A 25,122-nucleotide genomic window follows, 5' to 3' on the forward strand; every position below is an offset into this window, starting at 1 on the left:
AGGTGGAGAGGGTGAATGTAGAGGTTCAAATACAAATAACAACTAAAGAAGAACAGACTAACCCAAAACAAAATAACCCAAAACAAAAATGATTCAGACCTTGCCAGCGACACAGAAGCAAGTTCTGATAATGTCTCTGTAACCTGAACAGATGAGGACATGGAGATTCTAGAATTAGGTAACACACACACACACACACACACACACACACACACACACACACACACACACACACACACACACACACACACACACACACACACACACACACACACACACACACACACACACACACACACACACACACACACACACACACACACACACACACACACACACACACACACACACACACACACACACACACACACACACACACACACACACACACACACACACACACACACACACACACACACACACACACACGTGACTGAACTGTGTACGACCTTGCAGCTGCCTCTTTATGATAGGAGGAGGCAGGTCATTTCAGGTTGTTGATCTTTATGAGGGGACAGGCACACACTTCTACATATCTCACTTAAGTCCAGAAGTCGCAGATGACCCGACTTTCCGACACCCGCGGCTGATATTAGTGCTACCTCGATTTACGACTTTGCTGTTATCTATCTCTGTGTTTTGGACTATATAAGCCTGATATTTTTTGCTCCTCCGTTGAGCAACATACCCCATGTGAGTTAACCCATATCCTTTGCATGTGATTTAACTCTGCTCCTTCTTGCAAGAATAAACTAGAACCTGATTATTGATTCTCAACCTGGTGTCGAGTGATATCTCCCTAACATAATTGGTCCTTCGAGCCGGATCCAAGACCTCCTTTTTTCTCTCCGGGCAAACGAGCCTGACACTGTGCACAGGGAGTCGAGGACTCTTACAAAAAGACCCTACTTTGTTTCCTTTACAAAGAAACCATTTGGAAAATAGGGGGGCCAGGTTACGCTGGGGCTGCACGATTTTGGAGAAAAAAAAATGTAATTGCGATTTTTCTGACAAATATTGCGATTCGAATTACGATATTTGTTTTTAAGCGACCCAACGGAAGTTTATTGTAAAATGCGGCCATAACTCCGGCTATGAAGGTCGTATCAACGTGCTCCCGTCTCTAGCACCCCCGAAGCCCGAGCTACGAGTGAAAGAACTAAACTTACATGAAACTTGGGTTGCTTTAAAGTCAAGCTTCAGTTTAAGACTCACCCTGTACTAGAAACATGTGATGGAGCATTACTAACCTGACTCAGACGGTCTCACCAAACCATCTAGGGGAGCTCCATTGGAAGCCATTTGGAAAAGTGTTTCAAAAATACTTGGCAGGTGATTGGATCAATCTGTCTACCACCTTCTATCATGGGCCACTTCTGATTGGTTAACAACGGCTGGTACATGTGGAGCACAGCACTTCTGATTGGTGTGAATGACTGACACACAAGAAGAACAAAAAAAATAAATAAAAAAAATGTTAAAATAAATCGCAGGCTTTGCGATTTAATAATCGCATCATTTAAAATCGCGATTTCGATTTAAAATCGATTAATTGTTCAGCCCTACGCTGGAGAGGAGAGGAGTGAAGGATCCTTGAACTACCGACACAGGAGAGAACGTCAACACAGGAATCATTTTGGTTTCAACCCCCTGGTTCGCGGAAGAATACCAAAAAAGTCCTAGAAAGCCAGGTAAACTTAGCTAAAGTACTTTTAAAATACGCAGTTTGTGGGTAAACTATAGGGCACTTTCTTAGTTTTGGTAAAAAACTATTGTGAGTTTTATAGTTCGAGGTTCGACTATAGGGCATTTCTACTTAGTTTTGGGGATAACTGTATGTGATGTAACTCTGCTCCTTCTTGCAAGAATAAACTAGAACCTGATTATTGATTCTCAACCTGGTGTCGAGTGATATTTTCCTAACACTATCACAATCAGAAACAACAGTTGTAATTTAGGAAGTACAAGGAGAAGAGATTATTTCAGAAATGGACAGATTATAAGTAAAAGACTGGTTAGAAATGGAAACAAGAGAAGGTTGTAGAAGGCTGAAGAGAAAAAAGAACCGATGGATAAAGAAGACTGAAATAGATGGACAGGGAAAGATATTAAACTTCCTGTCGAAGTTGATGTGATATCTAGCTCAGAAGGATTAAAGGTGGTTCAAATACCACGATTGAAGTTTTAAAAAGTTTGTAGGGGAAGGAGGAGAAAAGAGAAGGTTTTTGGATATGTGCATAAAAGGAAAAGAAGAGAAAAAGTAAAAGAAAAGGGCAACTCGCTTTGCTACGAACTACTGTACACATTGATCAAGAATTACTGAGGGACATGCAAGCGAATGCAGCTGACAGAGAGAAAGCATACTGGAAGAAAAAACGCTGCACACTGAACGCAGAGGGATTGTGGGTAAGCGCAGAAGGCACATTTGTATTACCAAAAAGCTTATTTCGATATGCAGTGATATTGAGCCATGGGTTGGACCACGGCTCAACAGTGGGGATGGTAGACATAAAAGATATTCACAGTCTTTGGCTTCACTAACTACTCCAAAAAAAAAAGTTTTAGCATGTTCTGTGTGTGCACAGCATAACCCTCATGGACAGTTTGGACCAAAGAGTGGTAAAATACCTGAGCCCCAGTATCCATTTCAGCACATTTGCATGGATTTCATTGAACTGATTGAATGTGAAGGAATTAAATATCAATCATTGACATGTACTCAAAATGGATTGAAGCGTTCCCAACAAGAAATCCAGATGCATTGGCAGTTGCTAAAGCACTGACAAATCACACAATCCCACGTTTTGGGATTCTAGAGAAGATCTATAGTGATAATGGCACACACTTTGTAAATAAAGTCATTCAGGATTTAACAGCCGTATTTGGAATACAGTTAAAACGTCATTGTTCTTATCATCCACAGTCAGCAGGATTGATATAATTAAATAATGGCACAGTAAAAGCAAAACTAAAGAAGATGATGGCTGAGGCAGGGAAAACATGGATGAGATGTTTAGCACCACTAAGCATGCACATTCTACCCAGTGCTAGAGGGCTGTCACCTTTTGAAATGTTATACGGAAGACCATACTATCTGCCTGAGTTAAAACCATTTGTAAGAGAGGACGAAAGTATGAGTGAAAACACAGCAGAATATATGGCAAAAATGTTAAGAAGAAAAGAGATCACAAATGTTGTTGTCCCTTCTACACAGGAAGTACCTGACTCCAAGCAGACAGTGAAACCAGGAGAGGGGGTGTTCACCAGGGTAAAGAGGAACCTGGCACTCGCCCAAGTGGGAGGGTCCCTACTAAGTACTCCTGTCTACACCGACTGCAGTTCGAGTGGCAACTTATCTCGTGCCCTCATTGGTCATGTGCGCGTTCGTGTGTGTTGGAGGAGGGGCAGATTTCTTTCGGCTGCATACTTTCAAATTCTAGTGCACTCGAGCTGGTTTCTCCATTCTTACCTACCCCACCTTTAAATATGTATTTTTTAACTTTCCTTTCCACTGAGAAAGGAGCCCGAACTATTTGAATCTACGTAAATTCATTCTTTTTACTCACAGGTGCCTGGCCTTAGCGCTGCAGTACTTCAGGGCTTTGTCAGGTTCCCCGATGCGGCGGTCCGCCCAGCAGCGAGCACAGACAAACTTCATATTCATGTTCAGACTCTTCCCTCCTTTAGGTTTACCCCCAACGCCTCCAGAAGACAACTGTTAAAAATCAAATGATAAAGAATTGTAATGTGTGTCATTTAACTTTTCATCTTCTGCCCATATAAACAATTACACACATTTGTATATTAAATGAAAATGTATAATTATGTAAGTTACACAAAATGAAAAATAGTTAGAAGGCATTTAAGACTAGCAGTGATTTGGTGACACTGTTGAAAAAATAAAAAAATGTAACACATCATTATACATGCAGGAAAAACACTATGTAGTTTCTATAAAAATATATAGAAATGTCTTACTCTTCCATTCTGTTCTCTTGAGACGTGCTCCTGCTTCTCAGCATACTTTGTGGATATTTTCACTATCTCCTCAGGGCTGATACCTGAATAACAGAAGCACACACATTGATAAAGTCAACATTCAATTAAAGAGAAACATCAGAGGCTATTGCAACTCAATGAAAAAGCTAACGCTAGGCTATAAAGGAACTACATCACGGTCACATGACTTCACGTCACCACCGCTAAGCTAAAGGTGGCTAATGTTCGTTGAGATGATGTCTAATTTTTGTTATCAATTGCATGTTTTAAGACACAAAAGCTTGACATTCACAAGTGGGGTATTTACGGCTGTATTTTATGACTTGGAACAAACAAAATCTCTTCAGCTTGTGTGAAACACAGATCTTATTTCACGCTTCTAATCCAAAACACACTCAATGAACCCATTGACTTGCTGAAGGAACCTGGAAGTGCTAAAATGCTAACTCATTCCCTGCTTTAGGACTCATTCCTGCACCTGTGTCTCGCTGCACCATCCAGGTTTTGAGCTCTATGACGGAGTGGGCGAAGCAGCAGCTTTCCTCTCGCTGGCAGCCGTAGCGGATGGCGTGGCGGCACAAATCCAAAGTGCACAGGATGCTGAGGGGCCGGACCTTTCTGTAGTTCACACTGTGGGTCCTCATCACAAACGCCAAGCATCTGACGGCACAGGAGAGAAGAAAAGCACGTTTTAAAAAGGTCCTCAGATATATAAAGAACATGTCTCTGAAGTGTTTGGCTCGAAACCCCAAACAGATCATTGCAGAATTACCCATAATCCCCTCTGTTTCAGCCCTGTTTCAAAAGTGCTGATTCTCTGTCTGTTACTTTAGATGAAAATAAGGAGCCCCTCCCCACGCCCCTCTGAGAGAGATTTGGTTACAAAGAACTCAATGGTGCTCTAGGAGGAGATTCAGGTGATAAGGTGGGGGGGGTTACCTTGGTTGGTGATTGGCTAATGGTTACCAAGCCAACACATCGTTATGACATCATAAAGTGGCCAAAATCTGATCAGCTTATTTTCAGACAGGTTTTTATAGAAATGGATCAAAAAGAGAGAGAATCTTTGTTCCTGAAACTTTCAGAGTCTCTTTCCACAGAGGGGACACATGTTGATGTAGAAGAGACATGAAGAAGAGGGGACACATGTTAATATAGAAGAGACATGGAGAAGAGGGGACACATGTTGATGTAGAAGAGACATGGAGAAGAGGGGACACATGTTGATGTAGAAGAGACATGAAGAAGAGGGGACACATGTTAATATAGAAGAGACATGGAGAAGAGGGGACACATGTTGATGTAGAAGAGACATGAAGAAGAGGGGACACATGTTGATGTAGAAGAGACATGAAAAAGAGGGGACACATGTTGATGTAGAAGAGACATGAAGAAGAGGGGACACATGTTGATGTAGAAGAGACATGGAGAAGAGGTGACCTTTAGTGAACAGAAACACAGCGTACGATGAGGAGGAGATATGTTGTAAACTTGCTCACTTGTTGGCATCGAAGGTGTGGTGAGCGTCCAGGTTGGAGCAGGTGGTGCGATTGTCTCTGCAGCGATTACTGATGATCCTAGGTTTACCGTCATAGCATTCCTACAGAGACAGTAAGACAGACAATACCAACAAAAGATGATGAGACAAAGAAATGATACAATAAAAAGCTGTTTATAATGTAATTCTTATGTTTCCAATATTGTGTTTTATTACACAATAAACTATCCTCAGAAATAAGAGTTAATTGTAGAAATAAAAGTCAGTATATCATATAAATTCAATTAAATATTTTATATCACGATATTTACACACATTCCTATTCATCTAAACATGCTCATTGCTGTATTTTCCCTTATATATATATTTGTGTGTAATTAGGTCAGTAGTCCCAACTTAACCACTATAAAAAAGGTAAACATACCTGATTCCATACAGAAAACTACAGAGATAATAGTACAAATGTTACTTACAGAAATAAAGAAAGTTGTACAATATAAAAAGACACACATGAATAAATAAATGACCTTGATTTTTTTAATTAATTACATTAAGCTTTATTTAATAAATGTTTTTGTATTTATTGTTTGATCAATACAATCCATTGTGTATGATACAGAAGAATATACATACTGTATGCAGTATTAAAATATACTGGACAGCGAGATGTTTAAAACAAATACATAAATAATTCATACCAAAATATATATATATATATATATATATATATATATATATATATATATATATATATATATATATATATATATATATGTATATAATTAGGTTAAACCAGGGGTATCCAAACAACCATTTTGAATCGGCCCTCAGCAAATAAAAAAAGTATAATGGAATATGGCCCACAAATGAAACGTGTGCTGGTCTTATATTGTACTTCTTAACTATATATGTGCTAATAAGACCACTTTTCAAATAAATTCAGTCAATTAAAGTTGGAACCATTTTCTAACATATCTTAGTTGATAAGAAAAAAGCTCAATAACTTATTTACATAACAAGCTTGAAATACACCCTTCCTATTTCTCCTTATTATAATCAATGTGAGGCTTCTGTTGTAAGGGATGAGCTGCCAACACTCACAAGCATCATTCACCTACTTTTGATTGATTTTGCTGACTTACAAATGGGGCGAAGCCTGCGAGCTAGTTCAGGAAGTCAACTCGAGCACCAATGATACATTAACACGTGACGCACCTCGTCCCTCTTACAACTAACCAAACACATTCTCCTAAACATGCCGCTCTATTTAAGCTGCTAGGTCTTCCTTTCTCTGCCTCGCTATGCTGCTGCTGCTGCTGCTGCTGTGTTCACTTGCTACTGCTGCGTTCATGTTGCTGCTGCTGTGTTTCATGTTGCTCGCCTGCCCAACCCCACCACCACCTCAGCTCCACCCCAGCTCCACCTATAGGCTCGGGGAATAGTTATCTAATCATCACTCAATGTTCTTTGTAAATCTGTGGAGTGATGAGGCCGGAGCCTAGACGCCAAACTCAAACTATATGCTGCTTCTAATAAACATATTAAGAAACACGTTGTCTGACTGAACTGAACTGAGGCAGTATACCTCTAGTGAGTGGCCCAACCCTTCGTATATTTTTCTGTATGGACCCCCCTTGGTTAAACAGACATAAGAAGAGATCCGAAACTATGTCTGTACCATAAAAATGATCAAATATAATAATATAATGAGTAAAAGGGCACTGACCTGACAGAGGAACACGAACACGCCCTTGTTCTCCTTCAGAAGGCGCAGGATGCTATCCACGGGGTCCAGTTTTAAACGTTCTGTCTCAAACAGCAGCTGTCTGTCCAGCGTCCCCTTCCTCTCTTCTGTCCAAACGTCGATCTCCAGCAAGTTGTAGGCAAACGTGCAGTCCTCTCCGAATTTACATCTGCCCAAATCCCCGGAGCTCAGCAGTTCTGAAAAGTAAAAAGGAATTTGATCACTGAGTCTCTCTCCACACAGCCTCCATCAATGTACAGGGGCTGCATGCCGGTCTTCTTCCTCCTAAAGTCAATGATCATTTCCTGGGTTTTCAGCTTGTTCAGCTGCAGGTTGTTTACTTTACACAACGCTATCAGTTGCTCCACCTCTTCCATGTACGCGGTCTCGTCACCCCCTGAGATGTAGCCCACCACGGTGGTATCATCAGCAAACTTTATGATGGAGTTGCTGGTGTGGGCGGGGACGAGATCATAGGTGTAGAGGGCGTATAGTAGGGGGCTCAGCACGCAGCCCTGTGGTGACCCTATGCTGAGACTGAAGCCCATGTTTAGAAGCAGCATATAGTTGAGTTTGGCGTCTAGGCTCGGGCCTCATCGCTCCACAGATATACATAGCACGATGAGTGATGATTAAATAACTAACCCCCCGAGACTACAGGTGGAAGCTGGGGTGGTGGTGGGGCAGGCAAGCAGCAGCAACGTGGAAGTAGCAGCAGCAAAGCAGCAGCAAGCAAAGCATAGAGAGATATCTGGCAGGTTCAATAGAGTGGCATATTAAGGAGAGTCTGTTTGGTTGGTTGTAGAGTGGCAAGGGGCGTTATGTATGAATGCAGCATAAGTGCTCGAGTTGACTGCCTGAACTAGCTCGCAGGCTTCGCCCCATTCATGGGCCGAGGTGGGAAGTAGTGGAGTACAAATACTTTGTTACTGTACCTACTGTAAGTACATTTTTCTGGTATCAGTACTTTACTCCACTACTTATTTTTCTGACGACTTCTTACATGTTGAACACAAATACCTGTACTTTCTACTTCTTACATGTTGAACTCAAATACCTGTACTTTCTACTTCTTACATGTTGAACTCAAATACCTGTACTTTCTACTTCTTACATTTTCCAAACAGGCTGGTTCCTTTAGTTTGAATGTGTGTTTGGTGGCGTGATCATTATTATTTAGAGTCATTGCGTGCCTATTGATTTGAACACGATCCGTGTATCCATCATTTCCTGGTCTTCTCTAAAGAAGAGGAACCAATGAAAACATTGTCATGTTGCCGTTGTTCAGCATGGAAACATTCATTAGCTAACAATGACATTATTGTTCTATTAATATAAAGGGAGGTCAGGTACTCTTTAAAACAGCTGCTAGTTATGGGTACTTTTTACTTAAGTACATTTCAAAGCCCTCTTTACTTTCACTTGAGTAAAGAAGTTTAGTCAGTACTTCTACTTTCACCAAAGTATTTTTAAACACGAGTATCTGTACTTCTACTTGAGTAAAGGATGTGTGTACTTTTACCATCTCTGGTCACGGGCAATCAAATATGAAAATATAACCAATATTGTAGATATTGAAAATATATTGAAGGGTACAATAAGAGTGGTGCAGTGACGACATATTTTTGTAGGCCGAACCGGAAGTTAGCATCACAGGGGCTCAATAGACAAAAAGTCCATTGGATTTTTCCATTGCATTCTGGTAGGTTCAGAAATTGACATGTAGCTTTAAAAACCGATATCTATTTAAAATCAATGTATTGCCGAGCCCTAACTTACAGTCACGTTAAATTATTTTTATTTTTATTTCAGGTCCTTTTTAACTGCTTCCCTGAATTCATGAGTCATCAATAGTTCCTTTTCATGTAGCCGTCTCTGACCAATGAAAGAGAACAGGGTATATGCAGGAATGCTGAAGTCAGATGTAATTCCTTTTAAGACCTTTTTTAAAGACCCTTTCCATACATTTTAAGACCTCATCGCCACTTGGAGTTCTAACCGGTTACCTTGGCGACACACTTTACCTCACATTGACTATATACAGTATTGATTGTCCTTCCTCCTTATCTTCCAACCATTTGGACGCAGACTTGCATTTCCCCATAACGATGTTGTTTAACAACCGGCGTAAACGGGCCTTCGTGCGCTATCAAGCAGTGAGCGTGAGATGTCCCGTTCAGATGACGTCAAACCCAACGGGATGCCATAAATAAACTACACAGAATCACACTACACACCTACGCAATGATTACATTCAGGCAGACTGTAGAATACAACCTCTTTGGACAATTGATATACTTATTGAAAACAAGCTACAAAATGTAAAACCTTGGGAAATGCTGTTTAATACGTTTTAATAACCTTAATTTTCGCTAAATTGAATCATCAACTTTTAATAGTTTTTAAGACCCGCGGAGAATGTAGCCTTGTTTGCATGGGAAAATACATTTAAACATAATATACCCAAAACTACTATATCATATATCCATACTGCCCTCCTTCAATTAATCACAAAGAGTAATGGAGCTGGTTATCAGTGCTGGAAATGTCTCTGAAGGCTTAATTAGGGTAATAACAGTTAAGCGAGGGTCAAACGGTCAATTTACGACAGGATGGGTCAACTCGGGTTAACCTGAACTGATCCCACCCCCCACATTCCAGCATGGGGTCTGCTCAGTCACACAAACAAACACAGGAAACAAAGACCCTCAGTGCAAAATAAAAAACTAAACAAGTATTGATCACCTTGTTTAGCTACAGACTTTACTAAGTTTAGCAAGTTTGTCTTTGTTAAAATGCTGATTTTGACGAACCATAGACATTGAACTAAAGTGTAATTTGGTAGATACAAATTTGAAGAATGGGAAAAACAAATACTGAATTACACACACACAGGTTTAAATGTAATACATGGCTTGTAAGAATTTGGCTTAATAGTGATTTGTGCAATTCAGCATCAATATCCTATTCATTCTAATACACCACTATATTTATAGAGACACGCACAAATCACTACACACATCAGTTTAAATACAAGAACAATGAATGCCAAGAGATAAGAACTGATCCATCTGATTTTGAGATGCTTACCTCTGCAGAGTACAAACGGCCCCTTGAAGGAACAATTGGGGATCTGTCTCACTCTAGTCCACTCTGAAGGAGGGACGGTTCTTCGTCGACACAACAACATGTTTTCTTTACAGCTGTGGACCAGGTCCGGCTTGTGAAAAAATGAATGAATGCTTTGACCTGAAAAAAAAAATATTCAATAGGTCAGAAAAAAGCAGGGGCACAAAGAGAGACATGTGTGACCGGCTGTATCAGAATCAGTCACATCCACCCAGAAACACATTTTGAGCTACACACACTGATAAAGCTTTCCAATGATATGCTTATTGTGTCCAAATATTTCAAATAACATGCTGACTGTTATATAGACACGGTTATGAGAAAAGGGCCCTCATGTTTGTTTGTTTGAAGGTGACCTATCATGCAAAATGCACTTTTGTGTACCTCATAGGTGTGGCATATCAAGATGCTGATTAGACAGCATGATTATTGCACAGGTGTGCCTTAGGCTGGCCACAATAAAAGGCCACTCTGAAACGTGCAGTTTTGCTTTATTGGGGGGGGTCTGGGGGGGTCCGAAAACCCTAGGGTTAAACCCTAACCCTAACCTGTCACCCATTGAGCATGTTTGGGATGCTCTGGATCGGCGTATACGACAACGTGTTCCAGTTCCTGCCAATATCCAGCAACTTCGCACAGCCTCAGGGTCTGGGGGGGTCCGAAAACCAGTCAGTATCTGGTGTGACCACCATTTGCCTCACGCAGTGTAACACATCTCCTTCACATAGAGTTGATCAGGTTGTTGATTTTGGCCTGTGGAATGTTGGTCCACTCCTCTTCAATGGCTGTGCCAAGTTGCTGGATATTGGCAGGAACTGGAACAAGCTGTTGTATACGCCGATACCCTCAGACCCCCCCAATAAAGCAAAACTGCACGTTTCAGAGTGGCCTTTTATTGTGGCCAGCCTAAGGCACACCTGTGCAATAATCATGCTGTCTAATCAGCATCTTGATATGCCACACCTGTGAGGTGGGATGGATTATCTCGGCAAAGGAGAAGTGCTCACTATCACAGATTTTTTCAGATTTCTGAACAATATTTGAGAGAAATTGTTATTTTGTGTATATAGAAAATGTTTTAGATCTTGGAGTTCATCTCATGAAAAATGGGAGCAAAAACAAAAGTGTTGCGTTTATATTTTTGTTCTTTGTAGTTTAAGAGAAGAACATGGACGTACCTCTCTGAGGGAAACAGGCGGTGCAGGCCTGCAGGAACTCGTGGGTGGAGGATAACGGGTGAGTGACTGCAAGCTGCGGGGGGGTTTTCTTCTCCTTGGTTGCCTTGGTAAGAATAAGATTTAAGTTAATACCGACAAAACGGACAACAAGAGATCAGGAAACACAAGCCAGATAAGAAGTCTTACTTTGGAGGTCTTCTTTTGAGATCGCATCACTGGAGCTGCAGCAGTCTGAGAGCCTGAGATACCTGAAGAAAAAACAAGTTAGAATAATATGAACATGTGTTATACATGGGTTAAAACATGTGCAAACACTCGCATGATCTTTTAATAAAAGTAGAGCAATTCTATCAAGGAAAAATTCCCATAAACCCCAGATTAAAAAAAATGGGGAAACCTCAGAGTGCAACGGATGAACGGACATAAAATATAGAATAAGCGGTAAAATAAATGTATCTTTAATTATCTTTTTTTATCCTTGAATTTTGGAAATTAATAAATTATGAAAAATATAAAGAGAATAAAATAAGGATAATATTAAAAATAAACTATAAAATGTTTATTTGAATGAATGATTTTTTTTTTTTATCTCAAAATCTGATATTTTTCATGCTGAACAAGACAATGCATGTAAACAAAAAAAATCATCACTCGTCAACTGATCTGCTGCCTTTCCCTTTAAAAAAAGACCAGGGGCCTCATTTACAAAGCCTTGCGTAGGATTCACGTGGGAAGGTTGCTTAGGTAGGACAAAGCAAATAAATAGGAACAGATATTTTACGATTGATAAAACACTGCATAACGGCGTAGGACGCACAATCAACTCGAAATGCGGCTTAGCTTTTGCGGACTTCACGTAACGCCCATATTTGCCTATAAATAGTCAAAGAAACGCCCCGTATTAATATTTATTTTTGACTGACTGCATGAAGAAGATCGCAGGAAAGGATGACAGAACAGCTAAAAAAGAAATCTCCCACCGTGTCAGATTTTTGTTATTTTGGGGAGGTGGAGATAAATCATATTGTTTGGTGGATGCAGTTTGAACCAGAGTAGCAGCATGGAGGTCGGATCGTCACCAAAATAAATAAATAAGTAGTCCGAAAAAAGTTAATGACAAAACACACATAAGCTTCCTCAGGCAGTGTGTTTGTGCCGGGGACAGGAGACCCCCCCCCATGATGAGAAACTGTAAGAAAGTATCGGGGGATCCCTGCGTGGAGTCAATTAATGTTTGTTTGTTTATTTGGTGGTTTGTGTTCCAGCTGTCGATCAGCTGTGTGCAGCGTCTCCACTGCAGCCTGTGGGTCTTAAACCCCCCCCTCCCCGCAGAAACTGACTATCCACCACTTAAATGAAATAAAACTAACGTGTTGAGTTATATCAGCTGCCAAATATATGGTGTTCTTAGTTTCCATACCTCCTGTGTTTTACAAGCGAGTCTCAAGTTTTGCCAAACGGCATAAAACATGATTAAACGTGATAGTATATAAAACCATGCTCGTATCTACGACCTATAGAAATGCAAAACGGCGTCAGTTTAGACGTAATTCTGTCCTCCTGCTTACCGCATAATTTATGAAAAACATGTCATAACATTAAGACAACATATTCGAGGTGGTTTTAAATAACATATCCGTATATTTATTTCTCCAAGTTATGTTTTTGTGTGCACTGAGGAATCTCAAACAGGCGTTTGATTAATCATTTTAAGATTGGCTTCAATACATTTTTGTGAATGGATTCTTCATATATGATAAATGAGAGGTAACATTATATTTATGGTAATATTTCCACATATTTCTCTCCATTCTTCCTTCTGCCGGTGTCGCAGTTCTCCCGTTTTGTGCGTAGTGCGTACGCATGGGTCAGAGTTTGCGTTTAGGACCGCACATGTTCCCGTCAAGTCTGTTTTTTATAAAATCGCTAACATTGCTTAGAAACTGGCGTACGCCATGTTTTGAGCGTACGCACCGTTTATAAATGAGGCCCCAGGTGTTTGCCAATAAAAACAACAAGTTAATCATAATCACCGGTGGAGCGGAAATCGGAGAGCGTGTCCAGGCCTGCCGCCCCGAAGGAGACTGGTGGGAAAATGGGCGAAACACCTTCGCCCGAGGGAAAAGAATCCAAGACATCCAGAGAGTCGAGATCCTCCACGGCACGCTGACCTCCTGAAACACAAACGGACTCCGGAGGATCCAGTTCATCCAGCAGATCGTCCAGAGACTTCTCCCCTGCCTCCACTTTACAGATGGACTCAGTCCCAGCAGCAACGTTATCCAAGAAGTCATCCAGGCAATCCAGATCATCCAGACCATCCAGCGCCGCGGAGGGCAACGGCAACTCTGGAGAAATGCTAATCCCAAAGGTCAAGTCTGGATTATCCAGGGCGTCCAGGGCGTCCAGGGCCCCAGTGTTGGTGCTGATGACCCCGCAGAAGGAGTCCAGGGAGTTCAGCTCGCTGACGGAGGAGCTGAAGAAGGCCGGGGGAAGCTGAGGGGTCGGAGCGGGAAGGATGAAAGGGAGGGCTGGGAATACTGCCTGGGCGAGGGTCTGTAAAACATGGAAGAATGAAACTGGAGTCATGATGGGTGAAAACAAAGGGGAATGGGCCGATTGATGTAAAGAGCTATGATTAAAGTGCCCCAATGGCTCGATTTGGAGGTCGCATTTGAAGATTTAAAAAAATAAAATAAAAAATGTTTTATTGTTTTTCATTTTTGTTACAATAATGACCAGACAAACAATATGAAAGCAGACAGGGTCATCCTGGGTAAAGATAAATGCTTACTATGTTGTAGAAAATATGATACATAATATACATACATACAATACGTACTTGCACACACACACATCTATACAATCGTATACACATTTTATCTCCTTAGATCAGGGGTCTCAAACTCAAGGCCCGGGGGCCAAATCCGGTCCGCGACTTCATTTTATGTCCCCGCAAGAGCTTGCAAAGAATATAATACGTTTATTATACGGTTACATGCCGCTTTACAGAAGCAGGTTGCCCATAAACTACATGTCCCACAATGCATCTCGTTTTGTGACATGCGCACTGAAGAGACTCGCAATTATTTGCCCTGGACTTCTGCTTTCAGACGTAGTTAATTACCAAGTTATTATCCTATCTGATAATAATCCAATTCAGAGGCAATAATGTAATATAATACATTATTTTATATATATATATTATATATTTATATAGTTACAACAAGCCCTTTGAGTGCAACCTTTATGCGAATGTAGCCCGCGATGAAATTGAGTTTGACCCCCCCGCCTTAGATGCTCCAACAGTATGTGCATACGTGTTATTTAGATATGTAGGGCTAACAAAGGCAGGGTTACTTCACACTATCAGGGTCTTTGGGCCTCTTTGTCCATGATTGACCTTTCGCATTTGAAGGTTTTGATGTATTATGGCGTTCATGTTCTATCGATAGTGACATGAGACTAGACACGGCCTAATATCTAGGGCATCTTGAGTGTTGTCTTTTCATGGTTTTTTAAGGCTGTTTAACAGTAAAGTCATATTGTTTTTCTATTGTGTCTGTCTTTTCAAGCTCACTTACATACATTATAAAAAAATTCTACAAATAAAAAGCAAATCTGGAAGCATTTGTGAATATCTTTCCAACAGTTACAACTTTTAGAAAAAGCTTTAACTTTCCGCCAGAGTGTCATTCAGTCATTTTCAGATAGCCTGCTGATGAAGTTGTTTTCTGCACTATTCCATATTGTGATGTCGATAACATTTTGATTATTAGTACATCCCATTGCAGCAGAATCAGGTTTTACCTCGGTCGGGGCCTGCACCTCAGGGAAGTCGTCGAGCAGGCTGTCCAGGTCGTCTCCCATCAGCTCTGTGTCGTCTAGGTTGTTGAGCATTTCAGGAAATGAGGCGACCGCAGGTTGTCTGAAGCTGGGAGCTCGGGAGGGGACGGAGGACTGAGGCATGCTGGGAAAACTGACTGAAGAGAAGAAAGAGGGGCATTTAATTAGATCTTACTTGTAATTGATTTTGTACCATTGTTTCAAGATTTTGACAGAGGAAAACATTCATTCTGATCAAGTCAAATCCAGAATTCCCACCTGGTGCGCAGCCACTCAGAGGATTCAAACCGTTTCCTACATGAGCACTGGATATCTGAGCGGGAGAAAAACAATACAATATAGGTACAATTAAAACAGATAAAATGGGTTGTGGACAATATCATATTTTTTACCAGGGGATAAATTAGGTTTTCTGACAGTTGAATAAAATTAAATAAAAATGTTCCATTAGCAAGAAGAATTAAAAAAAAAACCTGTATCATCTATGAGGTTTTCAAAATGTATACAAAATGTAAACGTTTGGGGTTTTGAGCTGAGTAGGAATCATTTTCATTAAATCTAATGTTGGAGAGGAACTTGCCTTGATGGCTTCAACAGTCGTGTTTCCGTTTGTGACCGATCTCTTGATGAGTCCGCCTTCCTGGAGGAGAAACAACAACACACTGGTTTGAGAGACAGCAAATACAGAACAATGTGCATTATGTCTGCGTTAGAGCAAGGTGAAGATATGCCGTGACACAACTAAATAAATCCCCTTATCAGAGATTTTTCTCCACTGTAGGAACCATTTCTTTAACACTTTTGGATGCCAATAGCCCCCTGCGTTGCATATTTAATCAAAGAGGGTTCGGCATCAAAATACCTTCATCCAAAATTATATTGTTTATTGTTATATTAACATTAACGAGGAGGCGGCTGTGGCTCAGTGGATGGAGTGCTGGACTTCGAATCAGGGGGTAGCAAGTTTGAGTCCCACTGCAGTCAGCATGTCGTTGTGCTCCTGTGGGGATTGTCCACAGTATTGAGTATGTAAGTCGATTTGGATAAAAGTTTCTAACAAATGACATGTAATGTAATATTACATTTGATCAAAGTCCCAACCTAGACTGCTTCCCTACATTTTCCAATGATTCATTTGCTTTTCATATTGGAAGAAATCTAAACCGTAATCTAACCTTTGAAGCCACATATGGTTTCCGGTTCTTCAGTTTGAGATGGACGGCCAGCTCCTGAGCGAGCTCATTCACCTGTTGGTCCTGTGAGGAGGTAAACAGAAAGATAACAAATCAATACATTTTGCAAGATACAAGTCTCTAGCCTCTACCATGTGGTGTCACCCACTTTATATCACGATGAACTGGTCCACAAAAGCTATTTATTTGCAATTAAGGTTCATGTGACAAATGCTAAGAAAATGCTACAGCTGGTTAATATATTAAAAATAACTGTCATATTTTAGCAACTGTCTCTCTATCCTGATGCATGGGACAGAAAATCATTGATAAATAAAGTAATGTTCTTCTGCCTCTTTAAAACTCCCAAATGGCATTTGCAGGACTCCACTGCACCGAAGGGAAACAACCAATCAGAGCCAAGCTGTCAACTGTTGGTCCTAAACTCATGTCAAACAGGTTAAATATGACTAAAGATTCTGTTACTGCATTGCCTATTTTTTACTTTCAATGTTTTTCGAAACAGATTTTAGTGTAACATTTAGCTGTAGATCTGAAAATGTGCTCAAGGCGGTGCTTTGTTTTGGCTCAGGTAACACATTTGCTCAATGCATAGAGCATTTCACTTCAAGAGACACCGTCGGACTTTTTTAATTAAAGTAATTTGCTTCGACTGATTAGTGTCCACTTTCACTGGCAGTCCTATCTTTACCAGTCTGTTGATCAGCAGGCAGTCTGTGGTGCAGTTGTACGCCTCCTTGTACTTCTGGAGCTCCTTCAGACAAAGGGCCTTCCTGAACAGAGCCCTGCGGCTTTCCTTACACACCGTCAGAGCTTGGTCGCAGTCCTTCACGCCCCGCTCATATTCCCCCTGTGGGAGAAGAGAGATAAAGTAAAAGAACAGGGTTAAAAGTCTCAGAATCAGATCAATATTTGTTGGTTTTAAAGAGAAGCTTTGTGGTTTAGGTGAGAGCAGTGGCGGCTCCAGGGTATGGCTGGGGTAGGCTACAGCCATACCAAGAAATGACTTAGCCCCACCATGAAAAATTATGTTAAAATAAATAATAAGCAAAATGCTAAAGGTGTGGAAATTCTCTGGTGTTATAATATCAGCGCGGCCGTGGTCGGATCAAAATGCCTCCGAATGCAATTGAATAGACCTACAGCCAATCAGAGCAACGAAACGTTGGGTCTGCGTCACGCATTACTGATTGAGATCACTCAGATCTGCCACGTAGAGCCTCTGTCCTTTATCTCCTAGGGTCACAGGTCACATGGCCAGGGTTTACCTTGAGCGATATACGCAGGCCCGTGCCTTACCTTGGACTTCTACACAACTGCTCGGGTCTTGATAGATTGAGTGGGGAAGTTCAGGAGATATTTCAACAATACCCTGGGTGGGGTGGCGCAATGGGCTGTGCGTTCGATCATCAGGTCAGGGGGCGTTGGGGAACCACAGTTTGAAACCCTTCTCCGCCACCACTGCGTCAGGCCGTTGTGTCCTTGGGCAAGGTGTTGTTACAGGAAGTCCCGATGGAGAAGAATTTTGCCGTAGAACTACTCTTTACACATCCATGGATACAACATTACGTGTTGATAGAAATCAATACGTAATGAAATAAGACCCCACGGTTTGATGATTGATAGGTGCGTGGGCTGTCTTTCATTTTGACACACAGAACAATGGGGGCTATCCACAATGTAAAGTAATTCACACAGCCTCTCCCCTCTTCTCTCTGTGAGGAGCAGCAGGTTCAGCTTTCAGAACAAAGTGTCACCTTTTTCACCTGTGGGGAAATTGCAGGGTCGCCCTTTTTTATTTACTACAAGACAAATGTGCCTTTTTATTTCATACAGTTCAATTTAGATTGATGACCATCATCAGTTTAAACTTGTTTAAAAAGCACACTGTAGTTCTGTGAAGGGATATAATCTGCCTTGCATGGCACAAACAATGTTGAGGATGTGGGTTTATTCCCATGGACCACATTTACTGAGAAGCATATATTACTGCACTTTTTTTGGCATTATATCTTTGGGTCGTGATTTATTGACGAAGGAAAAAAGTGGGTTTAACTCACACCTGTTGCTCTCGATGTCATTTTGCACGAGACAGGGAAATGATCTAAGCCTCACCCGTCTTAAGTCAATGCTGACTTAAGCCCCACCACTGTATGGGTTATTCCTACCATAGATTACCCAACACAAATACTCAAGGACAGAAATGCTTCCTTTGGGGGAATTCTTTTACTGAGTTTATAGTCTAGTATTGTTTTGTACAATATCTGAAGTGTACATTTACAGATAACTTAATTGTGCTTTGCCTGAACAGCCCTAAAAAAGGCAGTTAAAATATATCAGAGATTTTGCGATTGTCATTCCCAATTCCAGGTCTGAATTGAAAGTGTACATTGAAAATGTTTTTTTTTTTCAATTGAATCAGATGAGAACTGAGCACATGCCGTCGGATGTACCGCCTCCAGAAAAGGCCCAGCGTCTTCTTTCCGAGTGTTCAGCTGTATTTGTGCGGCCACTCAAATAAAATATTATGAAAACATTTCAACTTCCTAGAAAAGCGCTGTTGACTTCACTCTAGAAATGGAATGAAAAGCTTGTTTTTTGCCATGTCTGTCAGGCGGAAACTATCATAACAAAGACCTTAAAGCCCGTTTGTTGGAGCAGACCAGCTGGGTGCCGGTGAGTGTGTGACTTTTATTGTCCTCCTCCGTCATTTTATGGGTGTCAACAAACTCATTCATAAAGTGTGATAACAAGAATCTTCTCGTTGGTATATAGTGAAAAAACTATTGTGAAAAAATATATAGTAGGATAAACGGATGACAAAATCCATGCTAGTCAGTCTTGCAACAGCGGTGAAACGACATATCGTTGTCATATCAGCACCCTGCCATCACCTTTCTGATAGAAAAAGGCGCTACATGCATGTGGACATGGGCCCTGGATTGTATTCTAAGTAAATGGTAAATGGACGGCATTCTTATAGCACTTATTCAAACTTTACAAGTCAACATTCACCCACATTCATTCAGAGACAGAGGATGCTATACACCTGATTACACAAAGACTCTCAGACACACACTGCTGGCCTTGGGCTTAGATATGTTGCCCAAGGACACTTTGATATGTAGACTGCGGCATTGGATGACTGATCGACCTCCTGAGACACAGCTGGACTTTCCCATAATTCATAAAGAGGAATATATATTTCTGTCTTGGATTAACCGCTACACTTAAATTATTAAACTGTTAAATAAAAGTTGAAACAGGTTTAAAAATCCCTTTTTTTAAATGTTATCTATAAAACACATTATACATATTTTCTTTAGAGTATACTAATGGTTACTACTGACTGCTACTTCAACACCTTTATATGTTCATTAAAAAAAAAAAAATGCTACTCTTTGTTTTACCCTGGATGTCTACTTTTAAAATATTTTTTAGCACATGCTTGCTTCTTTATTTAAAATGTTAGTCTACTTTTCTTATTTTGCCTTTTATCAACACTGTCCTCTTTGCTGTAAATAAAGGACTTCTGATACGGATTAAACCTGTCATTACTGTGGGTTGATGCATTTTCATCTGTCTCCCCAACTGACTAGGAAACAGATCAGACTTGGGTGTGGAGACGCATTTCTCTGGAGCTAATTTCTTGCCATAACTCCACAAACAAACTAAACAGGTTTTTACAAATGCGAGTACTAGTCCCACAAGTACTATGAAGTACTTTTACTGTGTACTTTTTGAGTAATCCTCTGTCGATGTCCCCTCCTGAGTACAATAATGCATGTTTCTCTGCTATTTTGAATAAGCGTTAAAACACCTTTATACTTTAAGAGGATGGTAGACATAATATCAGCAATACTTCCAGTCAGCACTCCAGCAGCAGCATTTCTACCCCTTGGAAAGTCTTTAGACTCGGGCCTGAATAGCTAGTCACAAATATCCTTCAGCAAAGTGACACACCCGTGTGACACACATTTCACAACAACACACAAAACACACTTCATCTTCACAAGTTTCTACACAACTGAAACTCATGGACCAGCTTTTCTCACCTTGCTGTGGTGGGCAGCAGCCCGGTTCACATAAAGACTCTCCAGCAAAACCTCGGGGATCTGGATCTCCTCGGCTTCAGCGTAGCTCGAGACGTTCAAGGCTTCACTGAACTGTCTCACCGCCTGGTCCCAGTCCTCGTCCCTGAAGAAGGCGTTGCCCTCATCCAACAGATTGCACACCAACTTGGTGAGGAAGTCCTAGAGGAAAGGAAAGAAGGGGATATCATGCTGGTGGCGTGTCTTAAAAACATTGGGTCATATCATGAAGTAGAGTAGTCACAACACTTTTAACACCATGTTCTTTATTTTGTTTATATATGCCATGTGCAGCAGTTACAAACAAAATGGTTTAATTAATGATTTTATAGTCTAGGAATTGGTACAGTCTACATCTAGTTATCACAATGACTTCTATAATACAATAACGGACACTATTTTTGCATGCTTCCCAGGGCTGCACAATCAATCTAAACATTATCAAAATTGGAATATGGGCTGGTTAAGAAATGTAATTGTGAATGCAGAATATTTGTGTATAATATATATAGAGCAAGTGCTTCAAAACATTTTGAATTAAGTATTGTGAAGGAATCCTAAACTACAAATCATAGCCTACAGACTTCTTAAAAGACAAGAGAGACATCACAACACAATGAAAATTATGAATCCTTCCTTTATCGTGACTCAAATTTGCAATAATTGCAAAATATGATTTAAAAAACTCGGAGTGAGGTAATTTTTGTTTACTAATCTTGCTGCCCTAATGCTTAAAGAGCCTGTGACACGATTTTCCCCCATCATCCAAACCCATCAATTTGAGTAAATATTGTCCCCTTGAAAACCGTTACTGAACTGATTTTGGATATTTGTACTTTGATAACCATTAATCTGCCCTTCAATGTTGACCATTTCCTGGATCTTCTCGGGGATTCTTCAAATCCCGCCAAATTATGGGTGACGTCAATGCGGGCACAGCGCTCCAGCTTCACCGTTCAGGATCCCAACATCTGCATGTAAACGCACGATGGCGCACACAGCAGTAAGCTCAGACAGCGATGACAGTTTAATTTTGAACGTGTCTGAGAGCTCATATGAGGCTGAAGGATCGGTTTATTTTGTATCTGTTAGAAGTTTAGGAATTAGGTGCGTCAATATGGGCGATCATACGGTCATGTAGCCAGTGGTGGACTGGGACTAAAAATCAGCGGGGGGGGGGGGGGGGCTTGGGAACCTCTGTGTCGCCTGTCAGCGCAATTTACATGATGCCGTTTAGACAATATAATAATAAAGGGCGGTGCCGGCTGTCAGCGAACCGATCCGGGCTTTCTGCGCGACTATCACTCAAATGCGGGACATAGTCTCAATGTGTGGGACGCGGGACAAATTATAAAAATGCTGTGTGTGCAGTCCCGCACAGTGCGGGACACCTGGTCACCCTACACACACAGTTCTGCCACTCACACATACACGCTTCAAATCAAGTTGCATAAATGCTTGAGCTACGTTTTTATTATAATTACTGTGAAATCTTCCTATTATGTTTTCGTCATTATTACAACAAACACACACTTGCAACTGATAACACTGGCAATGACTTTAGATGTATTAGACTATTAAAAAAAGAAATCATGCTTCAAATAAGTGGGGTACGGCGTACCCCCGCGTCCAACGCCCACTACACCACTGACTGCAACTACAAAAAGCTAAGGTTTGTTTTCTCATCAGGAAATGCAGACCGGCTCAAACAAAAGATTTTTAAATCATCATCCTCACGATCATTTAATATATCATATGTTCGCCGAATTGACATGAAAGCACTAATAAATGTAGTTTCATCCACTTGAGTTTACAAAAATAATCGATTTGTTTTTATATCACATCCGACGGGAGGAAATTCAGCAGCTCTCACTACCGATTTTTAATCCTAATTTAATCATCATCTTCACCACGATCATTTATGTTTATGTTCGCCGAATTGACATGAAAGCACTGACAAATATGAATATACTGTAGTCAACTTAATTAAAACGTTATTAACGTGCCTAAACTCAGTAATTCACCATTTCTACGCATGACAACACACTTTGTCCGTGTTTGGCTCTCTCGCCGCACAGTGAAGCGTTCCCGCATTGACGTCACTTCCGGCTTCCCCCAAAACCTCAAAATGAGTCGAAGGAATTTTCCCGCGATGTTAGAAATTATTGATATTTATCGGAACGGTATCGCTTTTTCTTTTTTAAACTGACGGTTCGAGATTACTAGTAGCCCACTATTTCATTGCACAACAGTTGTTGGGTTCGTGTCACAGGCTCTTTAAATATACTCATTACCACACACAAACAACAGCTCAGGATAACAGGAAGGTGATTAATTGAGCAAGTATTTAGTCATTCACCAGGTCAGGCAAGGTCAGTGGATCCTCAAAGTAAATTCGATTCATACTCCCTAGCCATTTACAAAATGTGATGGCAATCCATCAAATCACTTAAAAACAAGACCGTTAGAGTGGTGCTAGAGGAAATAATGTAGGATTCATCCTCTGGAGACATGCAAAATGTAAGCCTAACTATTCAGTAGTTGTTGGTTGTAACACTTTCAAAGTAAGTATTGAGATAAACTTGAAAATGATCTGACGAGTGGGCAAAGTATGTGAGAATAGATCCTTAATTTGCATGCAGCCAAGAATAGACAGACAGGTGGGAGGAAAAGATAGACAGAAGAATTCAAGGGAGAAACGAAACAGAAAGCTAACGGGGCTTGGGGTTTTGAGTTATGGCCAAGTGACTGTCATAACAAGCATAAATCCCACATTGCAAAAGGGAAGTGACAAAAGGAAAATACATAACATTGTGTTCGTAGTAACAACTGGTACCTGGTATCCATCCGGCTCTGGATACGCTAGTGAAGACCTAGAAAACAAGCAAATATTAGTTTAGAAACGTACTGGCTGGGTTATGAGCAAAGGCATGAGTCATTCAGGGGAATGGTAGGTTTCACTTTCCGGAACTGAAAACATCTTACTGTATGAAAGTCAGGGCTTTGGTTATCTCCTCCTGGCGTTTCTGTCTGGCAGGGTCCATGCTTGTTCCCTGGAGAGAAGACAAACAAACAAAAGTAGATTGTAACAAAGCCTGACTGTGATAAGGCCCATCAAAATAAGCCTTTAATTTCCTCGAAGAGCAAAAACAAAACACCTACATGTCAAATTATGCAAAGACAACCATCGAGCCTGTCTTCATGTTCATTCGGTATTTAAATACAGAGGTGGGAAAAGTACTCTGATCTTGTACTTAAGTAAAAGTAGAAGTAACAGAGTGTAGGAATACTCTGTTACAAGTAAAAGTTCTGTCATTAAAATGTAACTCAAGTAAAAGTACAAAAGTGTTGGCACCAAAATAAACGTAATGCACCAAAAGTAAAAGTACTCATTATGTAGATTAGTCCATTTCAGAATGATATATATCATATGTTTTGATTATAATTATTGATGCAGTAATGTGTTTATCAAAGCTGGGAATCTAGTTAAATTACTTTGAATGCTGCAGGGTATTTGAATGTAATCCAGGTGTAACAAGTCATATTAAGTGTTCTCTATATTTCACATTATTAACGCATATCTGGAAAGTAACTAACGGTATTAAATACATGTAGTGGAGTAAAAGTACAATATTGACCTCTGAATAGTAGAAGTAGAAGTACACAATAACAAAAAACTGAAATACTCAAGTCAAGCACAAGGCACTCAAAAAGTACATTCAAGCGCAGTACTTGAGTAAATGTCCTCACATTACACCAATGTTTTAAAAAATGCACAAACATCTAGCATGCAAGCCCCCTGACTCCCGCATGTGTCCCTGTCTATCGTGGCGTGAGTGACTTCCGACACACCTACCTGGTGAAGCGAGGAAGTGCATTGGACTGAAGTTAAGTTTAAAAGCGTGCCATTTAATCTCCAAATAGGCGGAAAGACGGAGACACTTCTTGAGGATATATTAGCCGAGCTGACGCTGACAAACACCCAGCCGAGGAGGAAGACACCCGCAGACTCAGAGCCTCCGTGTATGACTTGATAAGTTTCGCTTTCCAGCAACACCAATGTTATCAGCCAACTACAAACCTTACACTGGCCCTTTAAATGAGTATGAGCTTATATCCCTGAATAAAGTCTGACAGGCACCACTTCCTGCTCACACACCATAAACCTGTCCCCCTTATACCCTTATTTCCTGCAATAAATCCAAACACAATTTATTCTTGTTCTCTCTTTGACTTAACATTGTGTATGGGTACAATAATACAATGCATTCCTCAATAACAGTTAAAATACCCAAGTGGTGCCTGACAGATTTTGCATTAAGGCAAAGAACACAACGTCAACAGCAAAACTGCGAAACGTTAAACATTTACATAAATAACCTAATTAATTTAATTAAAAATCAATGTAAGAGAGTTATTCAACAAAAAGAAGAAAGGCCAAAGG

At 40.6% G+C, this 25,122-nt stretch overlaps 1 protein-coding gene across 1 annotated transcript in view; it reads right to left on the minus strand.

The window, feature by feature from the left end:
• The window catches only part of LOC307014759 (zinc finger CCCH domain-containing protein 7B-like), a 31,016-nt gene extending 6,265 nt beyond the window's left edge, over nt 1–24,751 (minus strand). Inside the window, exons 1-18 of the mRNA XM_079642876.1 lie at nt 24,535–24,751; nt 23,664–23,731; nt 23,515–23,551; nt 20,643–20,840; nt 17,279–17,437; nt 16,570–16,650; nt 15,975–16,034; nt 15,653–15,707; nt 15,359–15,531; nt 13,582–14,104; nt 11,735–11,796; nt 11,549–11,651; nt 10,332–10,490; nt 7,224–7,438; nt 5,499–5,599; nt 4,478–4,659; nt 3,979–4,061; nt 3,567–3,715 (exon numbers count right to left, since the gene is read on the minus strand). Of these exons, the coding sequence (XP_079499002.1) occupies nt 3,567–3,715; nt 3,979–4,061; nt 4,478–4,659; nt 5,499–5,599; nt 7,224–7,438; nt 10,332–10,490; nt 11,549–11,651; nt 11,735–11,796; nt 13,582–14,104; nt 15,359–15,531; nt 15,653–15,707; nt 15,975–16,034; nt 16,570–16,650; nt 17,279–17,437; nt 20,643–20,840; nt 23,515–23,551; nt 23,664–23,722 (2,399 nt within the window). The 5' untranslated portion in view covers nt 23,723–23,731; nt 24,535–24,751. The remainder of the gene's footprint in view (nt 1–3,566; nt 3,716–3,978; nt 4,062–4,477; nt 4,660–5,498; nt 5,600–7,223; nt 7,439–10,331; nt 10,491–11,548; nt 11,652–11,734; nt 11,797–13,581; nt 14,105–15,358; nt 15,532–15,652; nt 15,708–15,974; nt 16,035–16,569; nt 16,651–17,278; nt 17,438–20,642; nt 20,841–23,514; nt 23,552–23,663; nt 23,732–24,534) is intronic.
• Nucleotides 24,752–25,122: the final 371 nt, after the last annotated feature.

This window comes from Notothenia rossii (assembly GCF_949606895.1).
Source record: "Notothenia rossii genome assembly, chromosome: 8".
Taxonomy (NCBI): Eukaryota; Metazoa; Chordata; class Actinopteri; order Perciformes; family Nototheniidae; genus Notothenia; species Notothenia rossii.